This window comes from Panulirus ornatus, chromosome 58 (assembly GCF_036320965.1).
Source record: "Panulirus ornatus isolate Po-2019 chromosome 58, ASM3632096v1, whole genome shotgun sequence".
NCBI lineage: Eukaryota > Metazoa > Arthropoda > Malacostraca > Decapoda > Palinuridae > Panulirus > Panulirus ornatus.
The window spans coordinates 22,972,135-22,994,792 of record NC_092281.1 but is presented as its reverse complement, the minus strand read 5'-3'; the positions used below and the strand labels follow the sequence as shown (position 1 = coordinate 22,994,792).

Genomic DNA, 22,658 nt, shown 5'->3' with positions numbered 1-22,658 from the left:
TCATTTCCAACACATCCACCATCCTCCACACAGCCTTGCATCCATATAGTATTGTGAGGAGTATTGTACCCTCAAACATACCCATTTCTGCCCTCCCAGATAACAGTGTCTCTGTTGATGCATTCTTAACATTCCCAAACCTTTGACTTATGTCTGCTTCCCTGATACCACTCACTGCCATGTCCACTCCTTATCTATCTCTCTGCCCATCCATCTATATCTCTGATGCCCATTCCCTCCTAGAACTCCCATCAAGGGGTAGGCATGGCAAAAGAGTCTCCACTTATCCCTGCCCTTACATCCCTCCCTTGCATACACCATTCCAGTCATTTTTCCACCCCATTTTCCCATGTCAGAGGTGGTCTTCCTCTCTCGCTAACCCCCTTTAATTGTACTATCATACACTCTTCTTGTAAACTCCCAATCTTGCATTCTTTCCATATGCCCAGACCACCCCAGTATTACATTTCACCCACTTTCCCATTCCACAGTTCATTCCCTTTGCATTCCCCGCCATACCACATCTCTCATACACCCTTTCATTTCTTTCTTCATTCCATCTAGTTGCACTGCATGCTCTTCAAAAATAGCTCATTTCCACAGCCTGGATTCTTGACCTCTATGACTCATTCCATGTGCATGTTTTAGCTGCATAGATCAGGGTTGGGAGGACTATGCTGACTCTTAACCCCCTCTTCACTTACATACTTACACTTCTACCCTTCATTATTCCATTAAAGGACCCAGTGACTCTTCAGGTATCTAAAACATGTCAGTACTAACTTTCAGAAGATATTCAGAGCAGACTGAATTATTTTTGATAAGATTTTTTGAATGTTAGTTTCTGCAATATGCACTTATAGTGGTGGATACTATTATTTCCAGATGCAAGATTTTTAGCATTATGCCATGAGTTGAATGCCGGATAATAAAGCTTTTTGTGTATATAACACTTTTGTCTTTGACTTCGTTTTTACATGGGCGGATGATTGGTCAGACTTGTTCTTGCTGTGAACAACACTGCTAGATTTTATTTTATTAAACTTAAACTTGATGTCTATAATACAGTAATTACTAAATTTCAGGGTGACCTGAAGTTCTTTGTCAATGGAGAGTGCCAGGGTGTTGCAGCTGCCAACTTACCACAGATGTTGTATGCTGTGGTTGATATGTATGGCAAGTGTGCTCAGGTTACTGTTACTGCCCCATCCACACCAGACTCTAGTAAGTTTTATAATTTTGGATGACACATTTTCATGTGTTTTGTACTACTTTTATGTTTTAACAATATAGGACAATTATTTTTTGAAGCTTTTGCTGAAACTTCTGGAGAACATGAGACATAATTTGAATGTATTATATGCTTAAGAGTTATGCACAGGGACTTCATAGTTGACTCTTTCAGACACGCTAGATGAGGACTCCACGAGTGAGATGTCATCAATGCGAGACTCCAACATTTTGGACTCCAATCATGACCAGATTCCTTCTGGTGTTATAAATGTCAATAGTCACACCTGTGGAAACTTGAATGCAACTGTTGGTAATCATGCACCTTCTGTTAATGTTACTACTGGTGTAAGTCATGGCACTTGTAGTGCACTCAGTAATCATGTAGCAAACATCAGCATTGCCAACAGCCTTATGTCTAACAGTGACAGTAATGTTCTCCATGACGAGAGGGATGGTAGAGAAAGTAGCTGTGACGCATCTCGTAATCCTTCGCCACGAGCCTCAAATGGAGCACCTCATCCCCCTGTTGCAGTTTGTGGACCAACACAGGCGGTCACAGTGACCAGCTGTAACAATGCTGGCCCTGGGAATACCCCATCTGGTTATACTTGTGGTGGTGCAGTGGGTGGCACTGGTGGGAACAATAATAACAATGGTAATAATAACAGTGGTGGTGGAAACAACAATAATGGCACAAGCTGTTTAAACATAGGTGCAGGTCAAATTGGAAGTAATAATCCAAGTGACTTAGACAACATGGTGAACTATACCTCAGGATCTGACAGACTAAGATTTCATGACAAGTGTGGAACTCTTGTAAAACTGTCCAACAGTTCCAGAACAGCTGAACGGAGAAGACCTTTAGATGAATTCAATAATGGAGTGGTCATGAGCAGTAGAGCACTTAGGGAAAATGAACTTTTTGAGGTAAATATCTCACAGTTTAACCTTTTTATTTTGATAATATTGAACTGTATGAAGTAAATCTTATTAGAGATTTATGTACCATATCCTGTGGGAGGTTAATGGCTATTCTTTAGAGATCTCCAATGATAGATTTTAGTTATCATAAAGCTATTAACTGCCATTAAGATGAAGAAAGATGACTGTCATTTGATGTGGGAAGTACTTGATGTTTCAGGGTTAACATCTTTCTGTCTTATTTATGATGTACCTTTTGATTTAAATGAGATCACACCCTGAAAGTCTGGTCACCAACCTTCTCATTTCTGTCATTGTGGAGGACCCATCAGGAACACTTAGATCATTAACTGGGGAATTGTATATTAGTGTGGGTTTCTCTCAAATTGAGTATTTGCTAGTTGAGTCATGCAATTAAGAATATGCAAAGAGAGAGTGAAGGTTGCTCCATTAAGTATGTACTAGATGTAAAGTAAAAGAAAGGATATTAGAGGTATGAAGTTGATGAATGTGTTAACGTTAATGGTACCGAAGAACAGAGCCATCAGAGATTTAATTTTGTTCATTACCATGTTTCTCAGGTCATTTAAGGTCTCTTGTGTATCTTCCCTGAAAGCCACATCATTGAATCATTACTTCAGGAGTGAGGACATTTTTGATAAAAGATATATATTTGGAAATTATAGGAATATTTATATTTTCCTGAAACCATTGCAAAATTTTCTTTAACAGATTTCCTAAACTATAAACTTTTGGATAATGATTTGACTCTTTCACTCCAGCTTGCGTATATACATAACTCTGGTATATTTTTCTGTTTACTGTGACTTGGACTTATAAAACAATGGTTCTTGAATAGATTGCCTGTGCCTTGAGACAAATTTATGTCCATGAATGATTGTAGTGGCATCTCAAGCATTGTTACCTTTTTCAAAGACTATAACCTATATTGTTTCCTTACATGGGCCAATATACATAGAAATGCCAAGGAAGTGTGCAACATATTTACCTCCACAATTTGTGATAATTTGTGAAACTCGGATAGATATTTTTGATGTAAACCCCTAGTAATCATATTCTTTTGTGACAAAAGCATTTCCAGAAATATCACTTACCTTACTGCATATGCTTAAAAGTACTTCATATGTCTAGCTGCAAAGCAGCATAAGTTAAAAGGCACTTAGCAGATGTAAACAGTGTTACACAAGAGTGACTTTATAAATCATTTTATACAGAAAATTATTTTTTAATTGTAATGACAAACTTGAGACATTTTTTGGAATACTTGAGATTATCCATAACACAAAGTATATAGTTGATATTAGGTCTGTTACAGTGAAATGTTTAGAATTGGAAAGTATAGTTAGAGATTGTGTGATATTTTCAGTATTACTTGGATATTCAATAGATTTCCTTTATTAAAGGATCAAAGGCAAAACCTGAAGATCGATAAAGTGCACTGATGGAAGAGAGGATGTTCTTTGTCAGTTACTTATATGTATCATTTGTATTCATTTGTGTAAGTTGTTATATCTAATTTGTGACTGGAGTTGCTGCAGGTGATAGTAACTGATATTGTATATCAGGACAGATCTGATGAGAAGTCATAAACTGAGTTGGTGTGAATTTTTAGTTAAAATGGTTCATATCAATGAAATCCCATTTAGCTTATCAGTAAGTCACTTGATATAAGAAAAGTTCCAGTTGAATTAAACTTTGCCAGAGTCACCTAAGAAGTAGTAGGTTTACAAGACTTGTGAGCCAGAAAAAGTCACTGCATTCTGATTTTTTGCTTAGGAGACTGGCTATCCCTTTTGTGATCTCAGAGAATGTACTAAAAATAACTAAGTACAGATGAATACATAGTAGTATTGCTAGTGCTGTACATGGTAGGATTGTAGCATTTGCATGCGTAGGATTATTACATCCCCATTAGTTAAGGAACAAGAAAGATTAGGAAGGGAAAGGGGCATTTTAGACCAGGCTTTTTTACTTAGGTAATTGGTGGAAAAAGTTGATAAGGAAAGTGAAAGTGCATGCAATGTTAGTGAGTTTAGGAGTGATGAATAAAAAAAGGTTTTGGGAACTTTTGACTATCTGTGTTGTTATGCAAGACTGCTGAATGGTCTTTAGTCTTTCTGTGCTGTTGTGCATTTATGCATTCTACTTTGGATGTAGGTTTACTAGACTCCATTTGCATGTCATTATGCTATGAGTGAAAAATCACCTTTGGTGATGTTATATCATGGTCATTGGATTATGAGGAATAGTCTTGTTAAAGTAATTCTTACCCAAAAAAGTGTATTTCCCTACTTTTGAATGAAGCACAGCCATGTAGCTGCTTGAGCCCCTTATAAGGGCCCCTAGGGTTGTTTAGATAATCAAACTAAAGGAAAGCTGAACATATATATTTATGTTTCCATATTTCGTGCCCACATTTGAATAGGCTTCTGCTTTCTAGAGGTACACTGTATATAGATGTCATGTATCATGAGCAACTTTAGTTAGCTTGTGGTAAAGATCCTCCAGTCCATCACTTTTCCACAGATCACCATGGAAAGGAGTCATTCACATGCTCACAGGTGGTTTCAACTTATTACTACACTGCAGAAAAATGAGATTGTAGGAGGTTAGATGGTTGTGACAATCATCTATCTGATTTGGACATTAAGGACCCTGAAGAGAGTGATTTTGAATATAGGACTAGAGGATGATAAAATGGGTTAACCACTTCACCTGACTAACATCCACTTTCTTTATTTTCTCCTTGGTTCCTTAAAGAATGTGCCATTTTCATTGATATTTTGATAGAAAGTTGCCAGAGGCTCTTAACCACACCCATGTGAAAGATACAAATGACTTAAGGGCTTAGTTAGCCTAAAAATGACAGACAGAGGTGTATAACATCATGCTGTTGTCCTTAAAATAAATCCTTGCCTGTTGGGTGTCATTTCCAGAACTAATGAATGTTTTCAAAAAGGTCAAGGTTAGAGTTGTTGGAAACAGTTTTTGTTCAGCTTCTGATTTAAGAGCAAGGATGTCACACAACCTGCAAAGTACTTTTTTTTTTTCAAAATTTTATTCCAGGCCAAAAACAAGGGCATCAACAGGAGAATTATTCTATGTTTTATATAAACACCCACATACTGAAACACAGTTAAGATGACTGCCTGTGCATAATATCCATTAGACCTTAAAGGTAAAACAACTGGACAGTCATCCTAGACTGAAGGATGCTTACTGGCACATTCTGATATCCCCAAGACTGAGAAAGGCTTTGGCATTCAGAATTGGAATACAGACCTGGCAGTTCAAGGTGATGCTTTTCAATATATGCATAGTACTAATGTCTACTAGCTTTGGCTTCCCTAACAACTTCTTGATGATATCAGTGTAAGAGATTAGGTGCCAGACAAGAAGTTTTGTCCCGAATACCTTTCAGAAATGGGCCTGATTATCAACCTGGACAAGTCCTGCTTGATTCTTAGCCAGAATTTTACGTTATTAGTAGTAGATTGGAACTTTTTTGGCATTCTGTGTCTCCCAAGAGACATGGCTCGGAACTACTTGAAGTGCTACAATTGCTGCATCGTCCGTGTTCTCTGTGTCTCAAAGTTAGTTAGAGTAACTTTTTGAAAGTTTAGTTTTGCAGCCCTTTGGAAAAGTGATGTGTTGAGGCTATAGGTCAAAAAGTTTAATTTCTAAATGAGCAAATTGTTTTCTGCAGATAACAGAGGTCTTCAGAGAGTACTTCATAGGAACTTCTTGATTTCTGTATCTGGTTGCCTGATGTAGAAAATCTTTAATAACAACCCCTACCTTAGAGGTTTCCAGTGACTAATGTAGTAGCTGGTATGGACATATTGAATCATGGATGTGGCTTTCAGCAATTGATGTTGTGAAGAATGAGCATTGATGGATAAATTGTGCATTACAAGAATTTGGTGACTTGAGTAAAGAATGGAGTTAAGAAAGGTATATGATGAGTAGATACTGTAAGAATGGCACCTGCTAAGGACTAGGATGTTCTAGGGTATTTATCAGGCCAGAAGTTGTTATAGATGTGATTTGGAATACAAAAAGGGGAAGTATGAATGGAAGTGTGAGTCTCATCTGACACATTAGCTTAATTTGTCGGTTGAATCATTTAGAAGTTTTGCAGTAGTCCAGATGACTTTTATTTTTTTTTATTTCTGCTCCTTGAACATAAATTGAGGATATCTAAATGAATTGTAAAGCCGTATGCACTTGATCCACCTCATAAAATTGAGAGTAGAGGTACAAATGATGGCTATGGAGGTAAAAACAAAACAAACAATTGAATGGCCTCCTTGGGAACTTAATCCCTTAAAGATTTTTGGGTAGGTAGACCCATGACAGATAATGACAGTAATACCTCAGCCATTGAAGGTTTCCCTTTATGAGAATTTAGCATTAATGTCAGGATTGTAAGTATATGACAGAAAAGTTGCACATTATTTGGGTACTAAGGGTTTTGTAGGTTCTTGGAACATTAGAGAATCAGAAGACTATGAAACATAGTCAGTTTACCATAATTAAGGCTTTGTTTAGTTGCTGAAACTAAAATCACATAGGGCAGATCCAGTAAAGATTTTTCTCATTTTAAACTGACCACATGAACATTAGAAAGAGCACTTGCTTTTAGTTTGGTCAGAACAGTATTTTACCTTGTAAGGTTTGCAGTGCTTTTACAAAACTTTTTTTTTTTAATAGTGATCACCTCAAATACCATATCCTACTGAAGCTTGAGGTTGTTATATGAAATGCCCTTCCAGATTCGCATTGACCGGTTGGTGGACAAATGGTCTGGCAGTATAGAAGTTGGAATTACTACACATAATCCAGGACTCCTGGAATTCCCTGCAACCATGACCAACATGCGTTCGGGCACCACCATGATGAGTGGCACAGGGATACTAACCAATGGAAAAGGAACTCACAGAGAGTATGGTGAATTCAATCTTGATGAACTTAAGGTAGGAACTGATTAGATGCTATATTTTGTTGTAAAGCTTGCAATTTGAAAATAAAAAAGGTAACTCGTTTTCATGGTGTAAAAGATTATTTATTCATTTATTATACTTGATTGCTGTTTCCCATGTTAGTGGGGAAGCACCAGGTAACAGGCAAAGAAAGATCCATTCGCTCATATATGTGCATATTTACATACACTCTCACAAACATGTACATATACACACATATACATATTTCATTTTATTCATTCATTATACTTTGTCGCTGTCTCCCACATTATTGAGGTAGCACAAAGAAACAGACAAAAGAATGGCCCAACCCACCCACATGCACATGTATAAACGTACACGTCCACACACGCACATATACATAACTATACATTTCAACGTATACGTATATATACATACACAGACATATACATATATACGCATTTACATAATTCACACTTGCTGCCTTTATTCATTCCTGTCGCCACCCCACCACACATGAAATGAGAACCCCCTGCACATGCGTGAGGTAGCGCTAGAAAAATACAGCAAAGGCCGCATTCGTTCACACTCAGTCTCTAGCTCTCACGTGGAATGCACCGAAACCACTGCTCCCTTTCCACATCCAGGCCCCACAAAATTTTCCATGGTTTACCCCAGACACTTCATATGCCCTGGTTCAATCCATTGACAGCACATCAACCCCGGTATACCACATCGTTCCAATTCACTCTATTCCTTGCACGCCTTTCACCCTCCTGCAAGTTCAAGCCCCGATCGCTCAAATCTATTTCACTCCATCCTTCCACCACCAATTTGGTCTCCCACTTCTCGTTCCCTCTACCTCTGACACATATATCCTTTTTGTCAATCTTTCCTCACTTATTCTCTCCATGTGACCAAACCATTTCAATACACCCTCTTCTGCTATCTCAACCACCCTCTTTTTATTACCACACATCTCTCTTACCCTTTCATTACTTGATCAAACCACCTCACTTCACATATTGTCCTCAAAGATCTCATTTCCAACACATCCACCCTCCTCTGCACAACCCTACCTATAGCCCACGCCTCGCAACCATATAACATTGTTGGAACCAGTATTCCTTCAAACATACCCATTTTTGCTTTCCGAGATAATGATCTCGCTTTCCACACATTTTTCAACACTCCGAGAACTTTCGCCCCCTCTCCCGCCCTGGGACTCACTTCCACTTCCATTGTTCCATCCGCTGCCAAATCTACTCCCAGATATCTAAAAACACTTCACTTCCTCCAGTTTTTCTCCATTCAAACTTACCTCCCAATTGACTTGTCCCTCAACCCTACTGTACCTAATAACCTTGCTCTTATTCACATTTACTCTCAGCTTTCTTCTTTCACATACTTTACTAAACTCAGTCACCAGCTTCTGCAGTTTCTCACCCAAATCAGCCACCAGCGCTATATCATCAGCGAACAACAACTGACTCGCTTACCAAGCCCTCTCATCCATAACAGACTGCATACTTGCCCCTCTCTCCAAAAATCTTGCATTCACCTCCCCAACAACAAATTAAACAACCATGGAGACATCACGCACCCCTGCCACAAACCGACATTCACTGAGAACCAATCACTTTCCTCTCTCCTACTCGTACACATGCCTTACAGCCTTGATAAAAACTTTTAACTGCTTCTAGCAACTTACCTCCCACACCATATACTCTTAATACCTTCCACAGAGCATCTCTATCAACTCTATCATATGCCTTCTCCAAATCCATAAATGCTGCATACAAATCCATTTATTTTTCTAAGCATTTCTCACCAGCTGCCTTGCCACATTTTATCCTTTGTAAGACTTTCAACACCACTTCTTTCTTTACCAACCACTTTCCATGACTCTATCACTTTGCATACCACCCTGACCCAGACTCTGCATCTGCCACCATCATCAAACACATTTGACAGTAATTTAAAATATTCACTCCATCTCGCTTCATCACTTCCTATTACCACTTTCCCTTGTACCCCCTTCACTGATGTTTGTACTAGTTCCTTTTTTTTTTTTCGCATTAACCTCCTTCCAAAACATCATCATACTCCCCCTAAAGTTTACTGATGCACTGTAATTCCGACTCTCATTTGCCCTCTTATTCAACCACTGCACCTTACTCTTGACCAACTGCTACTTTCTCATATACATAACCCTATCATTTGCTTTCCTTCCCTGTAAGTACCACCCATATGCCTTCCTATTTTCTTTCACTTGCAACTTTGTTCCTCTTCCCACCTCTCACTACCCTTTTTAGTCTGTCCACCTCCCATATTTCACATGCCACGTGAATCTCTTGCACATGCCAGCACTGCTTTCCTAAATATCTCTCATTCCTCACCCACTGTCATTGCCTCATTTACTCCCACTCTTGCCATTTTACACTCGTTCTCCAGTTATTTGTTTACACAAGTCTCTTTTCCAAGCTCACCCACTTTCACCACTCTCTTCTCACTGATACTGTTTCCTCTTCTTCTTTTTCGATAATTGGTTTCAATGATTGGTTTGGTGAAGAGAGAGAAAGTAGTGAAATCCATGCACAAGATGAAATTTGGCAAAGTGGCTAAAGTGGATGATATCACAGTTAAATTTGTCAAGAAAGGGGATGACTTTTTGATCAGTCAGTGTCCTTTCCCTAGGTGTGATACCTAAGGATTGGCAGAGGGCCTGCAGCATCCATTATATAAATGCAAGGGAGATAAAATTGAATGATGTAAAAACTAACAAGACAGTTTCCTCCAAGTTGTACCTAACCAGCCAGGTTTTATTGCAGAGGATGATTATACACCTGCAGCATTAAATGGCCATGAATACCAAGCCCTCACCAGGGAAACATGGTTGTAGATTGAGCTCTTGTGGTAGAAAACAGCCATTGAAGCCATTTGAGGTAAACATAAGGTGAGATTGGGAGCTGGAGCCAACTAATCATCGGCTGTACCATTGTTTAGAGGTATAATGAGAAAATTGCACGTTGCATTAAGCAAGAATTATTCAACTTTTTGGATGAGGACTGTAACCTAGATTTAAGGCCATTATTTAACAATATAGTTCAAACCACTATGTTTTCCAGGAGGGAGATCGAATAGGAATGATGATCAAAACTGGCGGAGAGCTACACTACTATATTAATGGTCTGGACCAGGGTATTGCAGCTACCTCAGTCCCTTCACCTGTGTGGGCTGTTGTCGATCTGTATGGCATGACAGTTAAGGTGAAGTTTTACTTGTTGCTAAATTGTGATTGTGTTTGTTTAAGGTGATGGTAAAGGTGACCTAAGATTAATCTTTGTCATATACAGGGGATCCTTGCATAGCAATAGGGTTATGTTCCTGGCAATTTGTTGTTACAGTTACACCAGAATGTTTTATAAGTAATTGAAACTCAGTTTATACGGGGGGAGGTTATTTTTCAGACCAAAAATTTCTTCCTTTAAATTCTCATGTATGGACTGTGCTGGAAATATCTTAGTTTACCATCAGTATACCACACACTCTCATGATGTAAATTAGACTTGGATTCATTGGTAAATCAGATGTTATGTACTGCTTATGCTCAAATATAAAAACCAGCCATATCAAGTAACCATTTACTTCAGATTTTTGGGCAAGATATCCTTCACTTCAGAGGCCCAGGAATTGCTGAATTAACTGAATTGCTAACTAATCATTTGGTAAAACTCAGGAATGACAAGAATAAACCATGACGATTGTAAGCACATTACATCAGTTGAAATGTTCTTGTACAGTATGGTATGGGCTGTTATACAGGATTTATCATGTCGGGTAGCAAGCTTCATTGAGCAGAACTCTCTGCCCAATGCACTTCCACATCTGTACTACTGATATGAATGAAACAGCAATCATATCTTATATGTATTATGGTGAAAATGCAGCCATATCCTCAACTGCATGTATAAGTGTGGTTGGTGAACAAAATGTGACATTGCCCGCTGGTGGTCTCACTAATGCCTGGTCATCAACCAAAACTATAAAAGTTTTATTATGGATGATTTTGGAATGTTAGTTGCATCACAGTATGACATATGCTCAATCAAAAACATAATGTAGGTATTGAAATGAAGTTAAAGTACAGTTTTACTCTGGTGGAACTCTTTATCTGTGGAGTTGTGTGCACCACTGTTGCATCCCATCAACAAGCACTGCTTCCTCCTGGATATGGGCTAGTGATTTTCTTCAAGTACAATACAGTACTTCGTAACTCCCCATAGACTGGACTGAATTTATGTGAGGTCATGTTGAACACCATGTCTCAGGTGCCATGAGTCAAGTGCATCCTTGTTCCTCATGTAATGGCAGATCAGGCTACTTGCCCTTTCTCTTTAGATTTGTTTGTATACCTTCATGTAATAATCTTTTGTTATTCTCCCAGAGGAGGTATTGGAAAATAGACAGTATTTTTTCTTGTGAGTTATGAATAATTTGCCTACCCCACAGTACCAATCTGGATTAATATTATCACTGTACATGTTTACTCACACATTATTCATCACACACCCACAGTGTGCAAGAATGATGCACACCCCCTTTGCTTCCTGTTAAGTAACATTACTTCCCCCAAAGGAACACTGCTTCCCCTAAAGGAACACTGCTACCCCCAAAGGAAGCCTGCTTCCTCCTTAGCCATGGATTGTTGTTTACCTGGGTGCAGTTCCAGTTATTAACTCAAATAAGCAGTGTTTCAATAGGATTATAGTAAAATTGTTGGTAAGATTTTGAAGATAAATGTAGGTTGTGTTTTGTCAACACTTTTGTAACAACTTCACTGGAATGTTGTGGTACATCATAACTCACCCTAACCCAGACTGAACTCATATGAGTTTAGGTTAGGCACCAAGTTTCTCAGGTGCCAGCGAGTCAGGTGCAGCCTTGTTCCTCAGTTAGTGGTGTGTTACACTAGGAGCCCAGTTTATGTTATATTCTTTTGTCATTCCCCCTAAGAGGTCTTGGAAAAGAGACAAAATTTGTCAAGATGTTCTTTTATTTTCCTAGAATTTTGCTTTCGTCTACCCTATGGTACTATTGTAGATCAGTATTATTACAGTTCTTGTTAACTCATGCCTTGGTCATCACTCACATTTGCTGTCTGCAGAGCAGTGTGTGCTGTGTTTGCTTGCTGTTAAGGAAAAGTGCTTCCCCAAGGAACCCTCCTTCCCTCAAAGGAACACTGCTTCCTTCCCACCTACAAGCTTATTTTTTTTTTTTTTTTGAAGTATAGTTCTCCATTAAAAACTTGGATAAGTTTTGATTCCTATTGAGAATGCTGGCAATGAGGGTTTGAGGTAGGTGTTGTTGAAGTGGGATAGGTTGTTATGAATGGTTTGTCAAACCATCCAAAGTAAGTTTATCCATTTATGTATGTAATATTTATGTTTGATGTGTTAGGCCTGTATATTACTTATTTTAACATTTCCATGTTTGGTGGATCTCACTTTTATGGCTCATTTAGAGTATGAGAATTTGATGTTCCTTGTAAGGTGTCTATCAGCGGCTGGAATGTGATGAATCTAATTTTATTTTGCTTTGATATTATTATTATAATTATGTTTTGGCTCTGAGTGAAACGAAGCTAAAGGGTAAAGGGGAAGAGTGGTTTGGGAATGTCTTGGGAGTAAAGTCAGGGATTAGTGAGAGGACAAGAGCAAGGGAAGGAGTAGCACTACTCCTAAATCAGGAGTTGTGGGAGTATGTGATAGAGTGTAAGAAAGTAAATTCTAGATTGATATGGGTAAAACTGAAAGTTGATGGAGAGAGATGGGTGATTATTGGTGCATATGCACCTGGGCATGAGAAGAAAGATCAGGAGAGGCAAGTGTTTTGGGAGCAGCTGAATGAGTGTGTTAGTGGTTTTGATGCACGAGACCGGGTTATAGTGATGGGTGATTTGAATGCAAAGGTGAGTAATGTGGCAGTTGAGGGAATAATTGGTATACATGAAGTGTTCAGTGTTGTAATGGAAATGGTGAAGAGCTTGTAGATTTATGTGCTGAAAAAGGACTGGTGATTGGGAATACCTGGTTTAAAAAGCGAGATATACATAAGTATACGTATGTAAGTAGGAGAGATGGCCAGAGAGCGTTATTGGATTACGTGTTAATTGATAGACGGGCGAAAGAGAGACTTTTGGATGTGAATGTGCTGAGAGGTGCAACTGGAGGGATGTCTGATCATTATCTTGTGGAGGCGAAGGTGAAGATTTGTGGGGGTTTTCAGAAAAGAAGAGAGAATGCTGGGGTGAAGAGAGTGGTGAGAGTAAGTGAGCTTGGGAAGGAGACTTGTGTGAGGAAGTACCAGGAGAGACTGAGTGCAGAATGGAAAAAGGTGAGAACAAAGGAGGTAAGGGGAGTGGGGGAGGAATGGGATATATTTAGGGAAGCAGTGATGGCTTGCGCAAAAGATGCTTGTGGCATGAGAAGCGTGGGAGGTGGGTTGATTAGAAAAGGTAGTGAGTGGTGGATGAAGAAGTAAGAGTATTAGTGAAAGAGAAGAGAGAGGCATTTGGACAATTTTTGCAGGGAAAAAATGCAAATGATTTGGAGAGGTATAAAAGAAAGAGGCAGGAGGTCAAGAGAAAGGTGCAAGAGGTGAAAAAGAGGGCAAATGAGAGTTGGGGTGAGAGAGTATCATTAAATTTCAGGGAGAATAAAAAGATGTTTTGGAAGGAGGTAAATAAAGTGCATAAGACAAGGGAGCAAATGGGAACTTCAGTGAAGGGGGCTAATGGGGAGGTGATAACAAGTAGTGGTGATGTGAGAAGGAGATGGAGTAAGTATTTTGAAGGTTTGTTGAACGTGTTTGATGATAGAGTGGCAGATATAGGGTGTTTTGGTCAAGGTGGTGTGCAAAGCGAGAGGGTTAGGGAAAATGATTTGGTAAATAGAGAAGAGGTAGTAAAAGCTTTACGGAAGATGAAAGCCGGCAAAGCAGCAGGTTTGGATGGTATTGCAGTGGAATTTGTTAAAAAAGGGGGTGACTGTATTGTTGACTGGTTGGTAAGGTTATTTGATGTATGTATGATTCATGGTGAGGTGCCCGAGGATTGGCGGAATGCTTGCATAGTGCCATTGTACAAAGGCAAAGGGGATAAGAGTGAGTGCTCAGATTACAGAGGTATAAGTTTGTTGAGTATTCCTGGTAAATTATAGGGGAGGTTATTGATTGAGAGGGTGAAGGCATGTACAGAGCATCAGATTGGGGAAGAGCAGTGTGGTTTCAGAAGTGGTAGAGGATGTGTGGATCAGGTGTTTGCTTTGAAGAATGTATGTGAGAAATACTGAGAAAAACAAATGGATTTGTATGTAGCATTTATGGATCTGGAGAGGGCATATGATAGAGTTGATAGAGATGCTCTGTGGAAGGTTTTAAGAATATATGGTGTGGGAGGCAAGTTGTTAGAAGCAGTGAAAAGTTTTTATCGAGGATGTAAGGTATGTGTACGTGTAGGAAGAGAGGAAAGTGATTGGTTCTCAGTGAATGTAGGTTTGCGGCAGGGGTGTGTGATGTCTCCGTGGTTGTTTAATTTGTTTATGGATGGGGTTGTTAGGGAGGTTAATGCAAGAGTTTTGGAAAGAGGGGCAAGTATGCAGTCTGTTGTGGATGAGAGAGCTTGGGAAGTGTCAGTTGTTGTTCGCTGATGATACAGCACTGGTGGCTGATTCATGTAAGAAACTGCAGAAGTTGGTGACTGAGTTTGGTAAAGTGTGTGAAAGAAGAAAGTTAAGAGTAAATGTGAATAAGAGCAAGGTTATTAGGTACAGTAGGGTTGAGGGTCAAGTCAATTGGGAGGTAAGTTTGAATGGAGAAAAACTGGAGGAAGTAAAGTGTTTTAGATATCTGGGAGTGGATCTGGCAGCGGATGGAACCATGGAAGCGGAAGTGAATCATAGGGTGGGGGAGGGGACGAAAATTCTGGGAGCCTTGAGGAATGTTTGGAAGTCGAGAACATTATCTCGGAAAGCAAAAATGGGTATGTTTGAAGGAATAGTGGTTCCAACAATGTTGTATGGTTGCGAGGCGTGGGCTATGGATAGAGTTGTGCGCAGGAGGGTGGATGTGCTGGAAATGAGATGTTTGAGGACAACATGTGGTGTAAGGTGGTTTGATCGAGTAAGTAATGTAAGGGTGAGAGATGTGTGGAAATAAAAAGAGTGTGGTTGAGAGAGCAGAAGAGGGTGTTTTGAAGTGGTTTGGTCACATGGAGAGAATGAGTGAGGAAAGATTGACCAAGAGGATATATGTGTCGGAGGTGAAGGGAACGAGGAGAAGTGGGAGACCAAATTGGAGGTGGAAAGATGGAGTGAAAAAGATTTTGAGTGATTGGGGCCTGAACATGCAGGAGGGTGAAAGGCGTGCAAGGAATAGAGTGAATTGGAACGATGTGGTATACCGGGGTCGACGTGCTGTCAATGGATTGAACCAGGGCATGTGAAGCGTCTGGGGTAAACCATGGAAAGTGTGTGGGGCCTGGATGTGGGAAGGGAGCTGTTGTTTCGGTGCATTATTACATGACAGCTAGAGACTGAGTGTGAACGAATGGGGCCTTTGGTGTCTTTCCTAGCGCTACCTCGCACACATGAGGGGGGAGGGGGTTGTTATTCCATGTGTGGCGAGGTGGCGATGGGAACAAATAAAGGCAGACAGTATGAATTATGTACATGTGTATATATGTATATGTCTGTGTGTGTATATATATGTGTACATTGAGATGTATAGGTATGTATATTTGCATGTGTGGACGTGTATGTATATACATGTGTATGTGGGCGGGTTGGGCCATTCTTTCGTCTGTTTCCTTGCGCTACCTCACTAACGCGGGAGACAGCGACAAAGCAAAATGAATGATAAATAAATATTATTATAAAAGGCATTATGATTAAAAACCTTTCCAGTATATTTAGATATATCATTGTTGATTGAAAAGAACATTTGAAAAAATAATCTCTTCAAATCTGTTGCTATTTTGGAAACATAGTGTCATTCTATAAATTTTTACCCTATTTCTCTGATGTAGCTATAACGAAATGTTGTTCTGTGAGCTGTTTCTCTGAGGGGACTTCTTGTACTGAGAGGAAACAATAGCATGTACCATTAATATAAGACTTGAATGCTTTTCATGGATTATAATATTTAGTTTACCAGAAGAATTTTCTTAAGCCTTACCTCCTCTCTGGTAATGTGTGATTTAAGGAAACTGAAAAGAGTAGCATTTACTGGTAATATAAGATTTAGATGGTGTTGATGTAATATGGTAATATGTTTATCAGTTGAACTGTATTTAGCCTTTCCTTCCTCTCTGGAAATGTATGATTTATGAATGCTCTATTGTAAAGTAAGCTCTTTTTTATTGCCTCTTATTTCATAAAAGTGAGAGAAAGTAATACTTGCTCAGCATACAGTCTGTTTGGATGAATATATGATCATATCTGATTTTTCACACACATGATTAACGAATGTGCAATATGTGAAACACAGAAAACCACCTCTCTTGAAAATGGATCCTTTTTTCAGCTCATTTGCTATAAGTTGGTTTTGAATATGCAATGGATGTTTCTGCCCCTTTTTTTTTCTTGTTCTACTGGTTCCTTTGATGTAGTGTTCGTGCTGTTAGAGCACATTGATTTCATAACCAATTATGCTATCTATCTCTATCATCAGTTGTTGTTCGCTGATGATACAGCGCTGATGGCTGATTCATGTGAGAAACTGCAGAAGCTGGTGACTGAGTTTGGTAAAGTGTGTGAAAGAAGAAAGTTGAGAGTAAATGTGAATAAGAGCAAGGTTATTATTATTACAGTCGGGGTGAGGGTCAAGTCAATTAGGAGGTAAGTTTGAATTGAGAAAAACTGGAGGAAGTGAAGTGTTTTAGATATCTGGGAGTGGATTTGGCAGTGGATGGAACCATGGAAGCGGAGGTGAATCATAGGCAGGGGGGGGGGGCCAAAATTCTGGGAGCCTTGAAGAATGTGTGGAACTCGAGAACATTATCTCGGAAAGCAAAAATGGGTATGTTTGAAGGAATAGTCGTTCCAACAATGTTGTGTGGTTGCAAGGCGTGGGCTATGGATAGAGTTGTGTGCAGGAGGGTGGATTTGCTGGAAATGAGATGTTTGAGGACAATATGTGGTGTGAGGTGGTTTGATCGAGTAAGTAATAATAGGGTAAGAGAGATGTGTGGTAATAAAAAGCGTGTGGTTGAGAGAGCAGAAGAGGGTGTTTTGAAATGGTTTGGTCACATGGAGAGAATGAGTGAGGAAAGATTGACCAAGAGGATATGTGTCAGAGGTGGAGGGAATGAGAAGTGGGAGACCAAATTAGAGGTGGAAAGATGGAGTGAAAAAGATTTTGAGTGATCGGGGCCTGAACATGCAGGAGGGTGAAAGGTGTGCAAGGAATAGAGTGAATTGGAACGATGTGGTATACCGGGGTCGAAGTGCTGTCAATGGATTGAACCAGGGCATGTGAAGCGTTTGGGGTAAACCATGGAAAGTTCTGTAGGGCCTGGATGTGGAAAGGGAGCTGTGGTTTCGGTGCATTATTACATGACAGCTAGAGACTGAGTGTGAACGAATGGGGCCTTTGTTGTCTTTTCCTAGCGCTACCTCGCACACATGAGGGGGAGGGGGTTGTTATTCCATGTGTGGTGAGGTGGTGATGGGAATGAATAAAGGCAGACAGTATGAATTATGTGCATGTGTATATATATGTATACATTGAGATGTATAAGTATGTATATTTGCGTGTGTGGACGTGTATGTATATACATGTGTATGTGGGTGTGTTGGGCCATTCTTTCGTCTGTTTCCTTGCGCTACCTCGCTAACGCGGGAGACAGCGACAAAGCAAAATGAATAATAATAAATAATAATCTCTATCTGTATCTCTGATGCCTGTTTCTTCCTGAAACTCCCCCAAGGGAGTGGCCATGGCAATAGTCTCCATAACTCGCGAACTTCATTGCCACTTCTTAGCCTTTAGTGCCTCACCCCAACAAGCCTCTGGCAGAGGGCAACTCCTGTTCAGTGTTTGCAGAGGCTCCTCCCAAATGTTTCTACGGACTACATCTGCCTATGTATCTACCTAATGTTTCTGCCTAATATTCCACTCTACTACTTCTGCCAAATGTTCCTTTTTTTTTTTTTTTTTTTTTTTGGGCCAAATGTTCCTACCAACAATTTTTCCGTAATGTTTTTACCTAATGTTCCTGCCCTAAATGTTCCTACCTACTACTTCTATCCATCACTCTTACCAATTTGCCAAAATGCAGGGGTAGCTCATAGTGATTACCACAGGAAAACCTAAAGAGTTAAAAAGTGCAAGTTAAGTGTTGTTTAGTGTACTGTGTGACAAGGAGAAATTATATGTTTGTGGACAAAATGCCAGTACTCCTCCTGTGGGTAAAGTAGAAAGAAAAGACGACTATCTGGGTCAGAGTGCAACTTGACAACCATTGAAATGCTTGCTCACTATGCAGCCATTACTAACCCTCCTGATAATCAGGCAGGTAATACTGTTAATATGCCTCCTTGGTATTTGGCTGCTTAACAACTACTACTGACTGACTAATTATATAATGGAGAATAATGTGACTGCTATTGTGTCCCTCATCCTTGATCTCCAGTCTGATGAATCAGGTACCCATTTGCAGCTTTGTGGACTTTGGTGACTTTCAAAAGTTAGGATAGAACTGAAATGTACAACTTTGGACTTATGTGCTGTATCCTAGATAGTTAGTGCTTTAACCTTTTCTATGAATATAGTGTTTCATGAGACTGTGAATTAATTTTATCTCTGTCAGTTCGTTTAGCAAGAAATGAAATATCTTTGATACTCTTTAGGTCAGGTATCTTGTAACATATGTTCATGTGGTGGGCTAATGAAAGTATTCCCAACCCATTACTAACCACCACCTTGTCATAGTATTAGCTCACTTGTATCAATCCAGCCTTTCACCAGTCAGTCTGCCACAGTGATGACATCACTGCCCCACTCACTTCATGGGTTTTGAGAGTTTCTACAGGTGACTTGTCACATTACATTCATCATTCTTAAGATTTTCACTCATTTGGGTATCTTTGAATCATTCGTTAAAGAATCTGATTGCTCAGGCATGTCAGAAACTTTTTTGTTGAGATATTCTCCAGTCCTTGTTTTTGTGATTAGAATAAGGCTAGTAACACTATGTCTTCTTTCAGGAGTGTCTTACAAGTACTCTCACTAGGGTTTTGATGTTGATCTGTTGGCTCTTTATGGGGTAAGCTTTTTGTGCTTTATTAGTGAGGAGACTTGTTTCACTGCTCGGTCAAAGTGGGACTTTTCAAAAGCCCTAGACATAGTACAGTTCGAAGTTTTTCTGGCAATCAGTCTTTCATTGTCTCCACATGAAGATGAATTTCCATACAGCTCAAGAACAGTTTTCTTTATGATATCTCAGGAGTTTATAAAAGATAAAATCTTGATTAAGTCTCAGAATGACTTTTTTCCTCACCTTTAAGAAAACTTCTCCAGGAGATTAGCTCTTTTTAGCCATTAACCTCACTTCATGAAATACACACACACATTCCTTACAAAAAGTCTATTTTTTATGATGGTGTAAAGTAAACCAGATCATAGATTCTTGGTAAAATATCAAACTATTAAGAATGCAAAAACTCCTTTAGTCATCAACTCTTGGAAGACTTTTTAAGATAGTGGCACTTGTTGCCTAGTAAAATCCCTTAGTCTCTTGGAAAGCATATTTTTTGATGGGAATATTTGTATGTCCTCCCAGGAACCTGTTAAAGAAAAGAATGGTGAGGAACATTTCTGTTTTGATTAAAAACTCACTGTATTGGCTCAACTTCATCTTTACATTATAATCCATGAAGGTGATGAGAGTAACCTCTACTTTAACCATTCTAGAAAATTTGATGTTGGAGGAAATTAGTAGTAGAAGTCTTTGGTATTCATCTAACATCTTCATCAGATGGTTCTTTAGGACAGCCTTGGTGGATCTGCCCTGCTTGGTATGGGATTCATCCTTCATGAGTGTCAGTTTCTGTTGTACATATGTAGTGGATTTAGAAGATATTCATTTCCACATTTGGGTGATATCTTAGAAATATTGTTTTTTTAAACCATCCTCAAAACAAAGATGATATCTGGTAATGTAATAGAATAGCTCAAAATGAAAGAATTTAAATGCTTAGTGAGGAAGTTAGAGTGCTTGTTTAATGCAGTACCAGAGCTAAGAAATATACACAGTGACTCCATGAACATTCCAAAGAAGACCTGACTCATGGATAAAGATAGTTTTAGATGATCCTAGAATGGATGATTATGCCAGGGGAGTAAAATAAGAAAAAAAAAGCTTGATACAAAAACAAGACACATGATTAGTGGAGTGATGCTTGAAGGCAAAATTTTGTCACAGGTTTTCATAGGCATTCATGCAGGTAAGCTGTTGTTGATTGTAGGACAAACTGGTGGGGTAGAAAAATGTAGGTTTTGAGTTATGAAGAACCTTTTCTCACCAAGGCAGTGTTCCATGAGCAGTTTTTCTGTTGGTGAGTGAGTTGGTAATGTCATCAGTGACAGACTTTGGTTGGTTTAAAGTGAGTCCAAAATATGTGAGCTGCCACCACCATGGGTTGGTAGGTATCAGCAGGCTGATGATTACTTGTACTACCACACCACTTAGGTAGGGTGTTAGAAGGTCCTGACTTTCTGGAAATCCAAGAGAAATCTCATTTCTTGCAGGACACTGCTTTGTAGGGAGGTTTTTCAAACTGCAAAATGTATTTTTTTTTTTTTTGGCAAAGATAAGAAAGACTTCATAGACTTGTTCCTAAGTAATGTTTTATTGTTTAATCATTGGCTATCTTTTTGCTGCATATGATTACATTCATTTTATCCAGAGCATTGTGAGGATATTTAAACTCAGTACCATTATTAGAATATGTAGTTCATTGGCCTGGTGATTTTTTTTTTTACTTATTATGAAAGTCTTACAAATGTTTAAGAATGAAATAAAATGAATGGATTCTTCATGTACACAGACACATGCATGCTTGACAGAATCATATGTGGAAAGGTATGTGGACTCATGAGCTAGCACCTATCTCCCCTATATCTGATGCCCATTCCTGTTAGAGCTCCCTCACTGGGATGGCCATGGCAAAAGAGTCTCCCAAGTTGGTGAATTCCATAAGCCAGAAAGCTCCATTTTATGTCTGTGATAATGGTTACTGTGGGCCAGAGTGGAGGATATACATGGTCCTTCCATGAACCAAATGTTTGATTTTGTATCATTTAAAACTTTACCTCAGCTGATTAGTGCTGGCTGGGTACCTGTGAGTCTGTTGGTGAGATCACTAAGGGCATGTGCATGCTATAAGCTCACACTTATGTATGTGTGTCCTATAGGTTTTTGACCAGTAATTGAAAATATCCAGAACAAGAAGATAGGGTTCAAAGGCTCCTTTCAACTGAGAATTTCATAAAATGAGTTTGAATTTTTTGTTACCTGAAGTAGTAAAAGAATTGATTTTACGTTTTACCATCATCATTATTACAGGTGACGATAGTGGATCGTGATGAGAGGGAAGAGCAGAATTTAATCACACGTCGAAATACTCAGTTGTGTGACCATCCCCTACTTTCTGACACAGGCAAGACTTTTGAATCTAGAATTTTGCAGATCATCTTTTTTTATTTATTTTGCTTAAAGCAAATGTATGATAAGTATCACATTTAGAAACTTTCCCTGATTGTATGAAACATTTTAATGCTGATCATGATATCAGTACTCATACAAACTTTATAATGCTTATTCATTACCTGCTTCATATTTGGTAGTGTCTTATACTGAATTTTTTCTCATGTAATTTTCAGCACTTTTATATCTTTTCATAAGCTGTATTTTTACTTATTAAATACGTATGAAACACAGTATAACAACACTTCATGTAGTCATTTCCAAACATGGTTTTAAAGCAGTATCAGAAACCTAAACTTGTGTCCATCATATACATGAACACATTTTCTCTCTCTCTGTCCTTCCACTTCAGTTTTTTTTTTTTTTTTTTTTCCAACCTGTATTCATTCTGTGTAAATACATATTGTTAAGCTTTGTGTTTCCATTGTTCCAAATGTCCATTGTACCTTAACTTTCATTTATTTGATAAACTTTTTTTAGAGGTCCAAACCATGCTCACATTTACCAGTTTATAGTATATCCACTTACAGTTTACATCTCGTATCTGCAGAGAGTGTTGCCATTATACCATCACTGACCAGCATTTGCCAAACATAAATCAGTTAGGGCTACACCACTCAGAGCAACTGTTATCCCTCCCATACTTATATATACTTTCTTATTACGTACTACCTGCCCTGTATATGAAATTGATATATGATATTCCCCTGACATGTCCTTTGGGATTGAACCCATAATCATTTGAATGATAACCATCAAGCAGGGCCTATTAC

At 38.9% G+C, this 22,658-nt stretch overlaps 1 protein-coding gene across 3 annotated transcripts in view; it reads left to right on the top strand.

Annotated features, from left to right (window-relative positions):
* Neurl4 (neuralized E3 ubiquitin protein ligase 4) overlaps nucleotides 1-22,658 on the top strand; it is a 508,598-nt gene that overhangs the window by 303,000 nt on the left and 182,940 nt on the right. For all 3 annotated transcript variants that reach the window (XM_071695559.1, XM_071695560.1, XM_071695561.1), the window contains exons 4-8: nucleotides 1,086-1,224; nucleotides 1,406-2,160; nucleotides 6,951-7,151; nucleotides 10,247-10,387; nucleotides 21,745-21,838. In XM_071695559.1, coding sequence (XP_071551660.1) covers nucleotides 1,086-1,224; nucleotides 1,406-2,160; nucleotides 6,951-7,151; nucleotides 10,247-10,387; nucleotides 21,745-21,838 — 1,330 coding nt within the window. The remainder of the gene's footprint in view (nucleotides 1-1,085; nucleotides 1,225-1,405; nucleotides 2,161-6,950; nucleotides 7,152-10,246; nucleotides 10,388-21,744; nucleotides 21,839-22,658) is intronic.